Source organism: Eschrichtius robustus, chromosome 12, assembly GCF_028021215.1.
Source record: "Eschrichtius robustus isolate mEscRob2 chromosome 12, mEscRob2.pri, whole genome shotgun sequence".
Classification (NCBI taxonomy): domain Eukaryota; kingdom Metazoa; phylum Chordata; class Mammalia; order Artiodactyla; family Eschrichtiidae; genus Eschrichtius; species Eschrichtius robustus.
In genome coordinates this window covers 30,663,782-30,679,537 of record NC_090835.1, presented here as the reverse complement: position 1 = coordinate 30,679,537, position 15,756 = coordinate 30,663,782, and the positions used below count along the sequence as shown (strand labels likewise).

The 15,756-nt window shown below is 38.9% G+C and overlaps 1 protein-coding gene across 8 annotated transcripts in view; it reads right to left on the bottom strand.

Moving 5' to 3' along the window:
- The window catches only part of CFAP20DC (CFAP20 domain containing), a 265,772-nt gene extending 252,014 nt beyond the window's left edge, over positions 1-13,758 (bottom strand). For all 8 annotated transcript variants that reach the window (XM_068558750.1, XM_068558754.1, XM_068558751.1 and 5 more), the window contains exons 1-4: positions 13,297-13,758; positions 10,829-10,918; positions 8,200-8,293; positions 360-432 (exon numbers count right to left, since the gene is read on the bottom strand). In XM_068558750.1, the coding sequence (XP_068414851.1) occupies positions 360-432; positions 8,200-8,293; positions 10,829-10,918; positions 13,297-13,317 (278 nt within the window). In that variant the 5' untranslated portion in view covers positions 13,318-13,758. The remainder of the gene's footprint in view (positions 1-359; positions 433-8,199; positions 8,294-10,828; positions 10,919-13,296) is intronic.
- Positions 13,759-15,756: the final 1,998 nt, after the last annotated feature.

Sequence of the window (15,756 nt, the reverse complement as noted above, 5' to 3'; positions counted from 1 at the left end):
AAACACAGTTTCCAATAGCAGACAGTACAAAACATAACATCACCCCTCATTTGAACTATAAAATCTCAAACTTTTGGATTATTTTTTTCTTCAAATTATAGGCTCTTTATTGTCAAATTCAGAATCCTTTGAGATTTTCTTGAAACAGATGAAATTTTCTTTCTGCCCTTAGGGAAATGCCAGACTACAGTATATCTGAGAAATACCATTAAATTAGTTTAATTACTTCATGTCGACTTGATAAGTCACTGCTCTTTAATGCAAAAACTGCCACTTATAATTAATGACTCTTCGTACTGCTTCAATTGATCAAATGTCTAATACACATAAAACATTGAAAGAAATTCTGTATATCTTACAGCAATTCGGTGGAGAAGTCTTGTCCCAGGGGTATGTAAATCTGAAGTACAAGAAACCTCTGGATCAGTCCGACTAAAATGAGAGGGGGAAAATATACATTTATATGTCCAAACCATTTATATGTACATATAAACAAAACAATCACATGCCATCAACAAGCTGAAGCTTCTATCATTTCAGCTTTTATCAGTTCTAATACATAGAAATGCAACAGCACTACCCCTGAGTTACAACCTCATTATAAAAGCAAAAAAAATGATGAACTCAAATCAAACTCTAACAACAAATGCTGTCTTTTAAAGTCCCATCTGTGGGCTTGGTGAAATTTTTATGAAAATTTACAAAATAATTATTTTTTATTTACTATTTTTATTAGGTTGCAAGAAAGTGCACACATTCAATAGACACATATAAAATTGAACTATGGACTCTCATTAAGGCGGTCATAAAAGCATGTGGCAATTACTTTTATTCACTGACAACTTTAACTGTACTTAACAACTTAACGAAAAACAACTGATCAAAAAAACAGTTCTAATTATGACAACTACAGCTGAAGGTTTGATAAGCCATATCTAGTTCATACAGTTTTAAATGTGTCTAAAATGAGATGGATGGAGGAACATATTTTCAGTTATAATACCTTTTGTTAATGTAACATATTTTTGATTAATTTAATGCTCACAAATTAAGAACTGATAGTTTTTATTCCCCATGACCAGCTTCACCTGGATTAAAAAAATATTTGGAGAAAGACCTATGGTACTTTTGGTAACTGAAGTCTACAACTGCTTCAAAAATCAACTGATTTCATATACCTCTTCAGACCCATACACTTAATTCCCTTCCTCTCAGCTTTTGAACTTTTGCTTGATCTCTCAATTATGATGCTCTTAATGAACGTTTTAGTATCACTTCCTCCTAAAACATGACTTCTAGAAACTTTTTTCCCAATGTGAGACACTGGGTAGGAAATGGAAATGTCGATATATCTGTGAACCTCTCCTACAAATCTAACAGTACAGGCCAATATGTGGAGAAAGGCCTCAAGGAAGGCAACTGGTCTAACATGCACGTTATTTTCTGTTTATTCCAACTTAGTAGACTTAACAAGTTTAAGTCTTTTAAAGTAACAATACATGTTTGGGTAGTCTATATATAAAGATCTTCCGGTTTAGAATTCCTATGGTAAAATGTTTTACAACATTCCTGAACAACTTAAATAGTTCCTATATTTTACCCCAAATCTAGTTTCTAAACAAAACCATCTTTGACCGAATGTGCTTAACATTTTAAAAATCAAACACACAAAGATAACTTTTACTTAAAATACTAAGCTTATAAACGGCTGCAAAGAGCCATCAGCAGAGTAAGCAACATAATGGAAATACGGGTAACAGCCTCTGAACTTAGAAAATTCTCTAGGAATCAGATTCTACCATATTTATGGGAAAAGCCAACAAGACAACCAGAGTTCTGGATTACAAAACCAAAATGAGATACCAAAATGAGGCCAACTTAAATAAACCACCATTAATCAATCTCTCTCTTGCATCTTCCATTGATTGGACTTAAGTATTTTTCCATTGCACAAAGGCCCCCATTAATAGAGCTGAGAGAGCACTGGGATAAATGAAATCAACCTTTACAAAAGGTCCCTAATTTATGTCACAAATCTTACTGAATCAGCACTGTTCTCTTCAAACACAAAGAGCTACACATATAGGGCATTTTTGTATGAACACTTTTAGATATGAAACATGCTTGCCCTCAAAAAGAGAGCTTTGTAACTCAACTCTCTCACGTACAGAAGCCCTAGTTTCCAAAAGGCTTCACTTCTAAGATTAAAAGAAGTACAATACCATATGGTGATGATCTGACAAAGAAAAAAGTACATTAATAACATTTGACATACACTGATCCTGTGTGTCAGAAATGCTAAATAAACTCTACAGTAACATTTTCTTCCCAGTGGCCTAGTAAATCTAAACTTACTCCTCATGTCTACATTATATTTAAAATCTGAATTTAAAATCTATATTTAAAATGCTGAATGTGGAAATATTGTTAGTCAAAAAAGCCCATCAAGTACATAAAATTCATAAAAATTCACTCTTTTTACTGAAATATCCAGGTTTCTGCAGTTTTATAATCTGTTCTCTGTCTGAGACAAAAACTACCTCTATGTTTTAAGGGGTCAGATCCTTTCTTCTTTTGAATATTTTAAGACACATTTATCTGGTAAAACACCATTAGATTTTTAAACAGTGGTTTTTACAGTTATTTCATTACAGCAAATGACAGTTGTATAATATACCTCAATATACATTTTGCAAGTGTTACACTGTCCAAAGAGCTGGGACTAGACCACAGTACAGTAATCCTTTATAAGTGACCTGATAAATCATGACTGAAGATATATCCTGGTTCTATTGCAGCCTTAGCACAAACAGCACACTAAAGTGCACCTTTCCCACTGCAACACAGAAAACAATTATTCCTTCATTATGGGTTATTCCATATACCTTGGGCAAATCAGAAAACCTGTTTGGGCCTTTTTATTCTTCATATGTAAAACTGAGTTGATAATTTAGGTTTACCCCTCACAGAATCATTTGTGTAGATTAAATTAGATCTATCATTTAATAAAGATTCACTGAACATATACTATATGCAAGACTCAGTGTTGAAGCTTTTGTACTGAAAAAGACAGGCACGGTCTCTTCCCTCTTAGAACTTATATACTAGTTCCATGAAGGAGAAGGTCAGGGTGCTATGAAAGCATATAATCCTGGGTCCTTGAAAGGAAGAGGATGATGAGTGAAGGTTTTCTTGAAGAAGGAACATTGGAATTCAGCTGGGAAGAACAGCAGGGATTGACTGGGCAAGGAAGACAGGGGTAGAGGAGAGGAATAAATACTGCAGGGAGAGGGAATACTTCATCATGTGATGGAAGAGGCTATAGTAGATTGCATGAACTTAAAGGCCTAAAGGACTGGTAGGAGAGACAGCAGGGGAAAAGTAGCAGGGGATAAGTCTGGCAAATAGCCAGGAACTCAATTACGCGGGGCCTTGAAAGCCATGTGAAGGATACAGGTCATCCTAAAATCAATGGAAAGCCACTCATCCATTCACTCATTTACTCAACAAAGATTTACTCAATGTCTACTACGTGTCAGGCACTGTTCTAGGTGAACAAAATGGACTAAATTTCTGTGCTGGTAGGCCTTAGTTTCTGGTGATGATGAAAAAACAATAAAAGAACACAAACAGCATGTTAAATGGCGATAATTACTATAGGAAAAGGGAGAGTGGGGTAAAGGGGATTAAGAATGGGGAAAGGATACAAAGCACAGGTTGTAATTTAAGTATAGGTCAGGATGGGTCCTTACTGAGAAGGTGACGTTTTATTTGGTAAAGGCCTGAAGAAGGGGAGAGAGTGAGCCATGTAGCTATTTGGGAAAAAAAGCCCTAGGTAGAGGGTACAGCTTGTGCACAAGGGCTAAGGTGCTAAGGTACCAGGCTATCGTTGAAAAGAGCAAGGAGACCTGTATGGTTTGAGCAGAGTGAAAAAGGAAAGAGTAATACAAGGTAAAGTTAAAGTTAAGTAAAGAGAGTTAAGAGGGCAGCAGATACCACAGGGTCCTAAAGATTTTTGGGTTTTACCCTGAGAGAGATGGAGTATTTTCAGCAGAATCACTGTGGCTGCTAAGTTGACAACAGACTGTAGGGAGGCAAGTCAGAAACAGGGAGACTAATTAGAAGACTACTGCAATAATCCAAGCATGAGATAATAGTGGCTTGGACCAGCGTGGTAGCAGGGAGGTGGCAAGAAGTAGTCAGACTCTAAATCTAACTTAAAGATAGAGCCAATAAGATTTTCTAGATGAAAAAAAGGAAAAATCAAGCTGATTTAAGAGTTTTTGGTCTGAGCCACTGAAAGACAAATTGCTAACAACTGAGATGGGGCAGTATGCAGGAGGAGGAAGAAAAATTTCTAGGGTAAAGCTGCCCAAGTATAAATGTCAACTAAGCAACTGAATATACAAATCTGGAGTTTGGGACAAAAGTCAGAGATGGAAATGTAAGCAGGTATACAGCAGAGATGATATTTAAAGCCACGAGACTAGAGCCCAAAACCAAAGGAGTAAATGTAGTTCAACGTCAAGAAGGTCAAGGACTGAGTCCAGAGGCATTGCAGCATTAAGTTGTGTTGGGGAGAAGAGGAAGAACCATGAAAGGAGACTAAGAAGAAAGACCAGCGAAGCAGGAGAAGAAAAAACTACGAGTATGGGCATCCTGGAAGATGAGTGAAGAAAGCACTATATCAAGGAGGAGTGTGTCACCTTTGTCAATGCAGCTGCTAAGTTAAGCAAGATGAGGGCTGGAAACTGGCCACTGGATTCAGGAATAGAGAGAGTACTAGCGACCGTGACAAGAGCAGTATCAGTAGAATAGTGAAGTCAAAGCCACTGAAGGGTTTTAGAAACAGGAAGTCATAATGAGTTTATTTAAAAGAGAAATACCAAAAGTTGGGGCAGGGGGAGGCTGAGAGGAACCTCATAAAGATGACCTCATCCACCAGAGCAGCTGAAACTTAGATCAACACAGGGCTTCAGGGATGCTGATCCCGAGAGACACAACATTTGATTCAGATGCCACAGGCAGAGAAAACAATGGTTTCAAACATGAGCCTCACACAGAAAGTCCCTGGACAGACCATCCAAATGATAAGATGTTTACATGTAACAGAGCTTCTTCTCATATGGGCAACTCTATATAACATGTTCCAGCACTAATAGCAACATGGATTTATTTATTTAAATTGCTAATGATTTACAAGTCTCATTATCAAGGCCAAATGGTTACCAGTAGAAATTATAACCTAAATTGTTATAGTTTCTTAGTACGGCAAGTTTAACAAAATTACTAAACGCCAACTATATATGACACACTAAGTTAGGGGTACAAAGTAGATGATGCAAGAGTCCTGCCCTGGAGAAGTACACAACCTGATAATCAATATCACACCTTCCTTTATTTGATCAGATGCTGAGTTTAAAAAAAAACTTTGACATATTTAGAGATGCTCAAATATAATTCAGAAATATTACTATTTAAAATGAAAAGTTAAAAATATTGAATTTCACCATGAGACTTTCTTCACAGGTACTTAATATAGTAGGAAACACATACGAGGTACCTAATGTCAAGTTGGCATAAATAAAGTGGATGTTTACTCTTAAAATAGGAATACATAATGGTAATTGAACTTAATTTAGAAATGTTAACAGAAAGCCAATTCTCTATTCAAGGCATGCCATTAAATTTAAATTTAACCATAACAGTGTCACATAGAAGGTCATTTTATACAAGTGAAAATAACTATAAATTCCCATTATCAAAAATTCTGGGGCTTCCCTGGTGGCGCAGTGGTTGAGAATCTGCCTGCCAATGCAGGGGACACGGGCTCGAGCCCTGGTCTGGGAAGATCCCACATGCCGTGGAGCAACTGGGCCCGTGAGTCACAATTACTGAGCCTGCGCGTCTGGAGCCTGTACTCCGCAACAAGAGAGGCCGCGATAGTGAGAGGCCCCCGCTTGCCACAACTAGAGAAAGCCCTCGCACAGAAACGAAGACCCAATACAGCCATAAATAAATAAAAATAAAAATAAATTACAACAAAACAAAACAAAACAAAACACAGAGGCCAAAAAAAAAAAAAGATTCCAAATAATCTTAAAAACATTGGTGCAGGACTATATAAACTGTTTCATTTGTTACAGGGCTGCACATGCTACTGAAAAGCCAGATTAATTTTTTTTTTTTTTAATGGCTTATGAGAGGTTTTTTTTAAAAAATTAATTAATTAATTTTTTTATTTTTTATTTTTGGCTGTGTTGGGTCTTTGTTTCTGTGCGAGGGCTTTCTCTAGTTGTGGCGAGCGGGGGCCACTCTTCATCGCGGTGCACGGGCCTCTCACTGTCGCGGCCTCTCTTGTTGCGGAGCACAGGCTCCAGACGCGCAGGCTCAGTAGTTGTGGCTCACGGGCCCAGTTGCTCCGCGGCATGTGGGATCTTCCCAGACCAGGGCTTGAACCCGTGTCCCCTGCACTGGCAGGCAGATTCTCAACCACTGCGCCACCAGGGAAGCCCCAGATTAATTTTTAATTACAGGGCATCATACAAGAAATACATTAAAAGATTCTTCCCTTTCTTCCAATTAAAATTATCATCTTTCCATTTTTAAAAAGCAATTATAACACATTAAATTTGTTTTATTTCTAAAAAATAACTTAGATAAAAGTGGGAAAGGGGAGCTTGTCTTTAATCACTGAGCCTTTGGTAGAGGAGAAATCTTTCTCAGAGCCAACTGAGAAACGTTACTAGAAGTGATTTGATTTTGTCAGTAACATCATCATATGCATAGATGCTGAAGGCATCACATGGAAGGAGAGGCCAACAGTAAGAAAAAACAAAAGAACACTGGTTTAGCATAAAGTCACGTTCCTGTAAATCAAATGTGTCTATTTTACAAAGTCAATATTCTTAAAAAAGATGGACCATGTTTCCTGTTAAAGAATAACCTCCAGTTTCAGACATGTTTCCATGGCTCATCTTAGTTCACTTTATATATCAGTACAAATTTATGCAGAAATGAAAAATATCTTTGCTATTAAAAAATGCAAACTATGAGGAAATCGTGATTTTAAAATGGTAGTAAATTTTAAAAAATTATTTTAACAATGATTATTCCTTCTCTTTGAGGTTCTATTTCTTATTTTATTTAGAAAGATACCACTTTAAAATAAATCATCTTCCATCTATAATTTCTATGGTTTGGTTTATGTCTTAGAAATCTAAAATATGCATGTAGTAGCTTGAAATAGCAGATAAAACACACAGCCTATAAAAGTTTAGAAAACTGAATTAAAATGAGAAAATCAGATACCAAGGATAGGTCTTTTCATAGTCCCTGGTACACAATAGGTATTCAATAAATGTTCTTAATGAATGAAGAAATAAAGAATGAATGTAAAAAAACAGCTGGTTACCTACATTTGCTAAATCACAATAGTTAAATATAGGATAAAGTTAATGAAAATATGATTAAGCATTTTGATAAATTATATTTCTTAAATCACATCAGTGTACACAAAGCCTAATTTGGTGGCAGAGTCTTGAATTTTAACCCCAGTGTAGCCAATAACTGGGCTTCTGATCATAAATTTAAGTGATCCCTCAGGGTTCCTTCTGCTTTAAACCTCTGATCCTCATTTCCAAAGTAGATAAGAATTGAAGTCTATTTTTGGGGTTTTTGTTAAATCACATATTCATATCTTTACTCATTAGATACTAATATTTCTAAAGGTATATAAGTTGATATCTTACTAAATAATGCCTTATATAGTATTTTACATAAATTATTTTCTCACAAATTTATTTACGATAATTTAGGAACTCATGGTCTCTTGATGAGGAACCAACCTCAGTGTGTTCATCTGTAAAAGAGCTATTGTGAGGATTAAAAGAATTAAAAAATATGAAATGCTTAGAAAGTCATTGGCATGCAGCAAGTGCTTAATAATATCATTACTAGTCTAATTAATTGAATAATCTTCTAAATCTTCTTTAAAATACAAGTAAATTTCTAATAAACAATGAAGCAGAATCTCTTTTCAAAAGCCTGGCATAAAGTTACTCTCTGAATTAAAAAAAATCTTATTACTTTACATTGACAGATGCCAGTAAAAGTCAAACTAATAGGCCTGTTTATAAGACTTAAAAGCATAACTTTAAGCATCAAATGTTAAGCTTCAACATTAAAAGTCTTACTTACGGATTTGCTTATTCTCCTTTGGTAACTGAATTTTATTTGTTTGGCTGCTTCCTTCCAGGATAAACACAAAACTTTTAACTTCTTTATCAAATTCCTACAGAACAAAAATGAAAACAGTGGTAACTGCATATTTTATTTGACTTTTGTTATAAAATTGGAGAAGCAAGCCCACAGAAAAAGCCCCACACTGAAATGACTAAAATAAGCTCAGGCCTTGATGATACTCTTACACTGAGAGTTGATGGGAACTGGAATATAGAAGCCACCCTTAACCACTTGGCAAATTCTCTACTATATCAAGACACTCTTCCTCCAAATGATAAAAAGTTCTCCAACTTCAGGGATTCCCAAGTTACTAATTTAAAGTTTCCAGAGTTTAGTTACCCTCTCCCTCCTTTAATCTATGTATTTCTGTCTAATAGCATAGGCTGAACATCACTTTCTGTTAACAGTACAATAAACCATCTAATCTATGTTGTATCCAGTTTGGAAGTTCCTTGGTTTCAAGCCATGGCTCATATGGAATTAATCAGTGCCTTATTTTACTAGTCCTCTAACTTGAAGTTCTATACATCATTTACTTAAAATCAGTACAAATTAAAGTGTTACAACTAAGCTTACCTAAAAAATGAACAGAAACAAAACAAGCTTGGAAATGAAAAACTTACACATGAGAGTTACTTTCCATCAGTCAAAGTGCTAATGTAAATGGTTATTTTTTTATCTTGGAGCAAATTTCCAATCTTTAAGTATAAAGACTCCTTTTTCACAATAAAATATTTCATAGATCCTCCCACTCTTCCTTTTTGTATATGTTAAGAAATACTAATGTAACTAATGGCTGCTAAGAATTAACATTTAAATAAAACTGTATTATATCCATCACAATAGCGTCTCTTATGTATTCGAAATGAACATACACATAGAGTGTATTATTTCATCTACACACAAGTTGGGCATATACTAAAACCTTTCAACAGCTTACCAAAATCTTGAGCACAGCCACAAATCCTTGTGTAGTCTAGCCCCTGCCCAGTTTTTCAAACCTCATCTCCTGCCTCGCACTCTCCCTCACTCTGAATCCTAGTCTCTGTAGCCTTCTAGCAGTTTCTTAAAAATTCTAAGCTCCTCCAAAGCAAGGACTTTGTACCTGCTTTTCTCATCGCCTTAAATGCTCTTCTCTCTACCAGCTCCACCTGGTGCCTAGTTAGTTCTCAGAAATCAAGTATCATTTCCTCAGGGAAGCCTTACCTAATCTCTCCGCTGTGTACCCTCACAGCCACATTTAACTTTCATTCATAGTAAGAGCTATATAATTTTGATCTAAGAGCTATATAATTTTGATCAAGTCACTTAACCTTACCATGCCTATAATATAGGCATAAGGGTACCTTGTCAGATACAAGGTTATTGTATGGATTATATAACATGTAATGTGCTGAATCCTATGGCTGGCAAACAGTAAGCACTCAATTAATAGTAGTTTAAAAAAACTATCCAAAAAAAAAAAAAAACTATCCATAGAACAAAGTCCCTAGAAAGGTGTTTTTCTCTCAACTGTACAAGAGACAAGAGAGAGAGGAAAGAACAGGGAAGGATACAGATTTTTATATCTGGTAGCAGCAAGATGAGGTAGTTTCTACCTGATGACATCAGTTTTCCTTGTGAAATGGGGGGTGAGGTCTTCTGGTGAATGAGTGAGGAGGGTCTGTCTTGGGTGTGGGATGGGGATGGGGGTAAGAAGTTAGTGGCTGGAAACCTGAAGATAATGGAGAAAGAACCATTTTAGAGACCAAGAGAACAGGAGAACTTCCAGGGCTGCTAACACTGAATTTATAGCATTATCGATCTGAGAGACTATAGATATTTTTCCAAAGGTATTGAGAAGCCCAGATGCAGGCACAGAAAAGAGAGAGAATCAGGGATTCAGAAATGGTTGGCATTTGCTAGGCAGGCATGATGAAAGGACAAGGAACAGGGGTATTCGAGGTCTTGACTGGGAAGTGACTGAAATAATGGACCATGGATTCTGGGCTGGAGAGAAAAGAAAGTGAAGACAGAGTGAGTGAGTAAGTAGGTAACTAAATAAGTAAATAAATCTAAACACAGGGGGAAAAGTAGAATGGTCAATGGCCTAAGAGTCTCAATCAGGTTGAAGAACAAATACAGTGGGAGTAACTAGGCAAGCAACATTAAGAATCGAAGACTGGACTCAGAGAGGGATGTCTCAAGTTCTCACTTAGTAACTTCAGAGGCCCTGCAATTTTTGGTGATAAGGTACAAGGTGTGACAGTGGGAAAGGCTGCTGAAGTAGAGTGGAAGACGTCATTAGAGATGAAGAAATCAAGAAGCTGAGAAGCCCAGGGTTTGGAGATTTTCCTCACAGAAACTGAAGTCACCTAAAACAGCAGCAGGACTTGGCATATAGAGATGGGTTATGAGCTGTGTGCCAAAGTCTTCAACGGCCAAGGAGGCATGTCTGTGAGGGCTGCAGCCAATGATGTCATGAAAGGGTTTTGAAGTGAATGAACAGAAAAACCGGTTCTGAAATCTTACCAAGCCCTTCTTGTTATAATCTTTACTCTCATTTCTTTCCAGGATTTAGGTGGCTCTAATTTCTAACACTTACTTTCCAAATCACAGATGGACTGCCAAGGATCTTCCATTTTGCTCCAGGATTTTTTCCCTGAGCACTAAAGATTTCAACAAATGCACCTCCCTAGGGAAAAAAAAAATATTAAAAATTAAAGTGAAAGACAATGCTAAGGAGGAAATACTATCCACCACATAGTCTATACCCACTGTTCCAGGCATCTGTTAGTTAAGTAGATCTGAGAGGAAACATTATCCCTCTTATCACTCCTACTTTATATCTTGATTGTATCTAAGCAAAAACTGTTCTGATTCAGGTCACCTTGGATTAATGGTTTAAGAAATTTTTTTAAAAGCATGATAAACATTAAATAAACTCCATGCCATACAAACCTTACAGTCTCTCAGTGTAAGGTTCAGTTACTTCACATGTATAGTTCATGCTTACAAAATATTCTATTCAACACACACTAATGGGTTTAAACTCAACTCTCAAGCCAGGCTAATAAAATCTGATAGTTATCTCTGGCTACAAGCTTTTTAGTTACACTAACCTGAGCTCCAACACCAGGTTTGCCATTTATTAACTATCTGACTTTGGAGTTACTTAACCTCTTGATTCTCTATCTGTAAAATGGGTTGTTAGATTACATAGGATAGTAAACATAAACCATCACACTCAATACCTTACACAAAGCAAGGGCTCATCAGTACCAGCAATGATTATTCAAAAAAAGGGCAAATTGAATAATTGAGTACTGGGTCAATAAAAGAAGCTTGGACTTGGAGAGGGAGTGATTCTTATTTTGAGGATTCCTATAAGATCTTTTTATATATTTAAGACAAATTAATTTGGAGATCTATAAAATATGTACCAAAAAAACAGAGAATCATTTCTATAGACATGCTAAGTGTTCCCTATTGTAAATCTGGGAACATGGAGGGACATGCTCATGTAAAAACACTAAACACATTACTGAGTGTCCATAAGCTTTAATTATAAGAGAGGAATTAATGATTGTCTCTAAGGAAGAGTTTATTGCAAGAAACTGAAAACCTGAAATGAGAGTAAATATGGTTTTCTTTTATGGCCTGTTAAATTATAAGCAGCACATGAGCAAATCTGTCTGACTTTCATAAAGAATTTTCTGCTTTTTTCTCAATAATATAAAGATATTTTTGCTTCTGAGTTTTAACACGTAATCACTTGAAGTTAAGACATTTAACGTCTTCTTTAGGCAGTACTATGTGCAAACTGTGTGTGGAACTGAATTACTATAGTTTCTGGGGTCAGGTCATATTTCACTATGAATTTTAAATGTGAGGAAGCTTTTTCTTTTTTTTTTTTAAAGAGAAAGATCCTTATACCTGGTGAGATAGAAAAATACCTCCCCCGCCCCCATTTCTGCTATCACCTGTTTCCCACAGTAGACACCGGCTTTTTTATAACAATATATTTTACCTATATTAAGCGAGAGAAACTCTCTAAAATTTTTCCAACAGATTTAATGACATCAAACGGAATAGAAGAAAGAGAACTGCAGAATACTCTGAGGGCACTCATAAGAAGGCAGGTAGTATTTGGTGAAAAGGTAGAAGCAACGAAGAGGTGACCAGTGGAGGACTGTTCTGGCACAGGGACGAAATTGTTCGTAACAGCAGTACTAGGATAGCAGACAGACAGACTGTAAATGGAGAGTGTAACCTCAGGTGGAGGTAGGAGGGGAGGGCAGGAGACTAGGGTCAGGGAAGATCAGGGAGGTGCCCAGTGAAGTGAGGAAAGCAGGAGCGCTTTGGAGACCCTCTAGGATACTCAAAGTGACTGAGGAAGACCCAGAAGCAGTTTCCCTCAGTGTGGTATTTGGACCACCTGCATCAGAATCAAATGGAGAAAGGCGCTATAAAGGTAAATTAACTAGCCCCAACAGAGATTCTGATTCACTCTATTTGATGTGAGGCTCAGGAAATCCGTATTTTTACAAGTACTGAAAATGATTTTAATGTACCACAGCCTTTGAGAATCACTGACCCGCCCCCAATTTTGGGGGAAAAGAAAACAGCACACGGCCAAAGTGCTTATTTTCTTTCTTGGCTTAACCGATTCATGCATTCACTCATTCACTCTCTGCTAAATAGCTTCTGAGTTACCAGTGTGTCTCAGTATTGTTAAAACTCAAGGTTTATGGGTCCTGCCCTTAAGGTTCTGATTCCGGAGATCTGGTTGGGGTTTAAGGCTGCATTTCAGCCAGAAACACAGGCAATCCCTACACCTTGAGAAGCACGGAGCTGGAGAGGGAACGTCAAATCATATGCCCACACGGCAGTTGCTTTCTTTTCTTTCTCTTTTTGGGTCAAGCCCACTTATCCATTAGTTCCTTCTTACCCCGAGAAAGACAGTATTACCTGGGGCGGGGGGGGTGGGGGAGGGGTCCCTCTTCACCCGGACGTGAGCTACCTCACCCAACAGAACAAAGCTAGACCGGTTGGAGAGCCGTTTCTGGTTACCTGGTACTCATTTTTGAACATTCCCGCCGGGGGCCCGGGGCTTGAGGGGCACCGGAATTCAGGGCTTCCAGAGAGTAGCGTGACCCTGACGGCTGGAAATCGGCGGGCGGGAAGCCAGGGCCCGACGGGCGGGGAAGGGCTTCGTGGTCGGCCGCAACTCGGCCAGGCTCTTCTCCGCCCTTTGTCAGCTCCACCTCGGGCCCCCGACCCGAACCATCGCGTCCCCGCCTCCGGGTCGCCGGAGTCTGGGAGGGGACACCTGCCTGGGCGGGCTCCGGGCGGCCCCAGGGGACTGAGCGTGTGCGTAACCTACGTGACAGAGTGCCCGGACGCTGAACCTCCTGCAACCGCCCGCCTGCTCACCGGAGAAAGGCTGGCGCGTTCCCGCCCCGCCCCACCCCCGAATCCGCTCGGAAGAGGGCCGAGCGGGGCGGACGTTCGGGCCGAGCGGGGCGGACGTTCCGACCGCGCCCATTGGTTCCCACGAGGCGCCTGCGCGTGGCGCTGGCCGAGCTTCACGCCGACGGACACGTGAGACTACGCAGTGACGTAGGCGTTGCCCAGGCAACCGACGGTCTTTCGCTCGAAGAGTGGGACGCCCAGTCTGTGACCAGCTCCCGCCCTAGGTCGTGACCTGTGTCTGCAAAAGAGCTTAACCTGGCTTAAGAGCTACCACAGGATTCTTCTAGAAAACCTGTCACGTCGGCTTGGTCTCCCTTCGTTGTAAACACTGATAACTGGTAGGTTGCTGAAGGAAAGAGTCATGGAATCATGGAATCATGGAACCCTCATGGAACCTTTCGCTCAAGGTTCCCAAACTTGGCTTCGTTGAGGCACTGATAGGGTCCGCCATACCCTTTCATTGCTTCAGAAGGCCCAAGGAAGGTCACTGCACACTTCAAAAAGCCAAGATTTTTTTGCCCAAAATAATAACTACATACGTTATTGAACCACGTGCTCTCAAGTTTAACTGGTTCTGTGTCTGAACCACTTTTACAGTGTAGGTATTATTGTCCGTTTTTGGCTAAGAAACTGTGGCTCTGAAAGGTAAAATATCTTGCCTAAGCTCACATGGCCAGTAAGTGATGGAGCTGGTTTGGAGCTCGTACCTAGCTCAAAGCTGAGTTAGGTCAGTGGCTCAGGGTTAATCAGTAGTCAGGTACCACTCCTGGAGCCCCTGCTATAGGCCAAGTGGTTCACAACCCTGTGAAGTAAGGGTTAGTCACCTTTCAGTTGAGATCACTGAGGTAGTGAGTTGATTAGGAATTTACTCAAGGATGCAGTGTTGATTTTTGGTTGTGGCACCATGGATCATGTACAGGATGAGAAAATAATGCTTTCTGGACCTGCTCCTTGTCAGGGCTAAGAAGGAAAGATAAAGAACAAATTTCCTTGAATACACTAATACTGGATGTGTACAGGATAGAGGTGGGGCTGTCACATAGCTGTAAATTGCAGTACAATATCTAGAATTCAGACTTGGTTTCTAGAGCTCAAACCTAGTTCAACAACAGTTTTTGGCAGGACTCTGTGCTGGGGGCTTTGGGAATTATGGTCAGTAGACATGGTGTCTATCTTGTTATCTAATGGGGGACATTTATCCATCCATTCATTTAAGAGATAGCTCTTAGGAATGCAGTATATTCTAGACACTATGCTAAGAGCTAGGTGTATAGGGAAGGCCCCCATCTTCGTGTAGCTTGCATATTCATGGGGCAAGGTACAGTAAAGAAGTGAACAAACAAATAATTACAACTTGTGATAAATGCCATGGATCCAGTGGTAGGAATTAACATTGGAGGGTATATTAGTTTCCCGTGGCTGCTGTAACAAATTGTCACAAACTGGGTGGCTTAAAACAACACAAATTTATTCTCTCACAGTTCTGGAGGCTGGAAATCCAAAATCAAGGTGTCAGCAGGGTAGCACCCCCTTTGGAAGCTTTATAGGAGAATCTGACCTTTGCCTCGTCCATCTCTGGTGGCTATTGGCATCCCTTGACTTGTGGCTGCATCTCTTCAGTCTCTGCCTACATAGACACAGTGCCTCTTCCTCTTCTGTGTGTGTCTTTTCCTCTGTGTATCTCTTAAAAGGACAGTTGTGATGGCATTTAGGGCCCACTTGGATAATTCAGGGTAATCTCCGTATGTCAACATCCTTAATTACATCGCAAAGACCTTTTTTGCCAAATAAGGAAGCATTCACATGTTCCAGGGGGTAGATGTAGATATCTTTTGGGGGGAGGCATAGCATTTTTGGGCCTAACACAAAGAATAACTTGCACTATAATATAAAGTAGTCTTTGATAAATACTATGAGAGGAAAAAAGTACAATGAGAGTACAGGAGGAATCTAGGGAACATCCTAAGGCTTTTAACAATATACTTGAGTCTCTGAACGTATTTTGACACCACAGATGAAGAGAAACCCGAACCTTTGTCCTATGCTATTTTCTTTCTA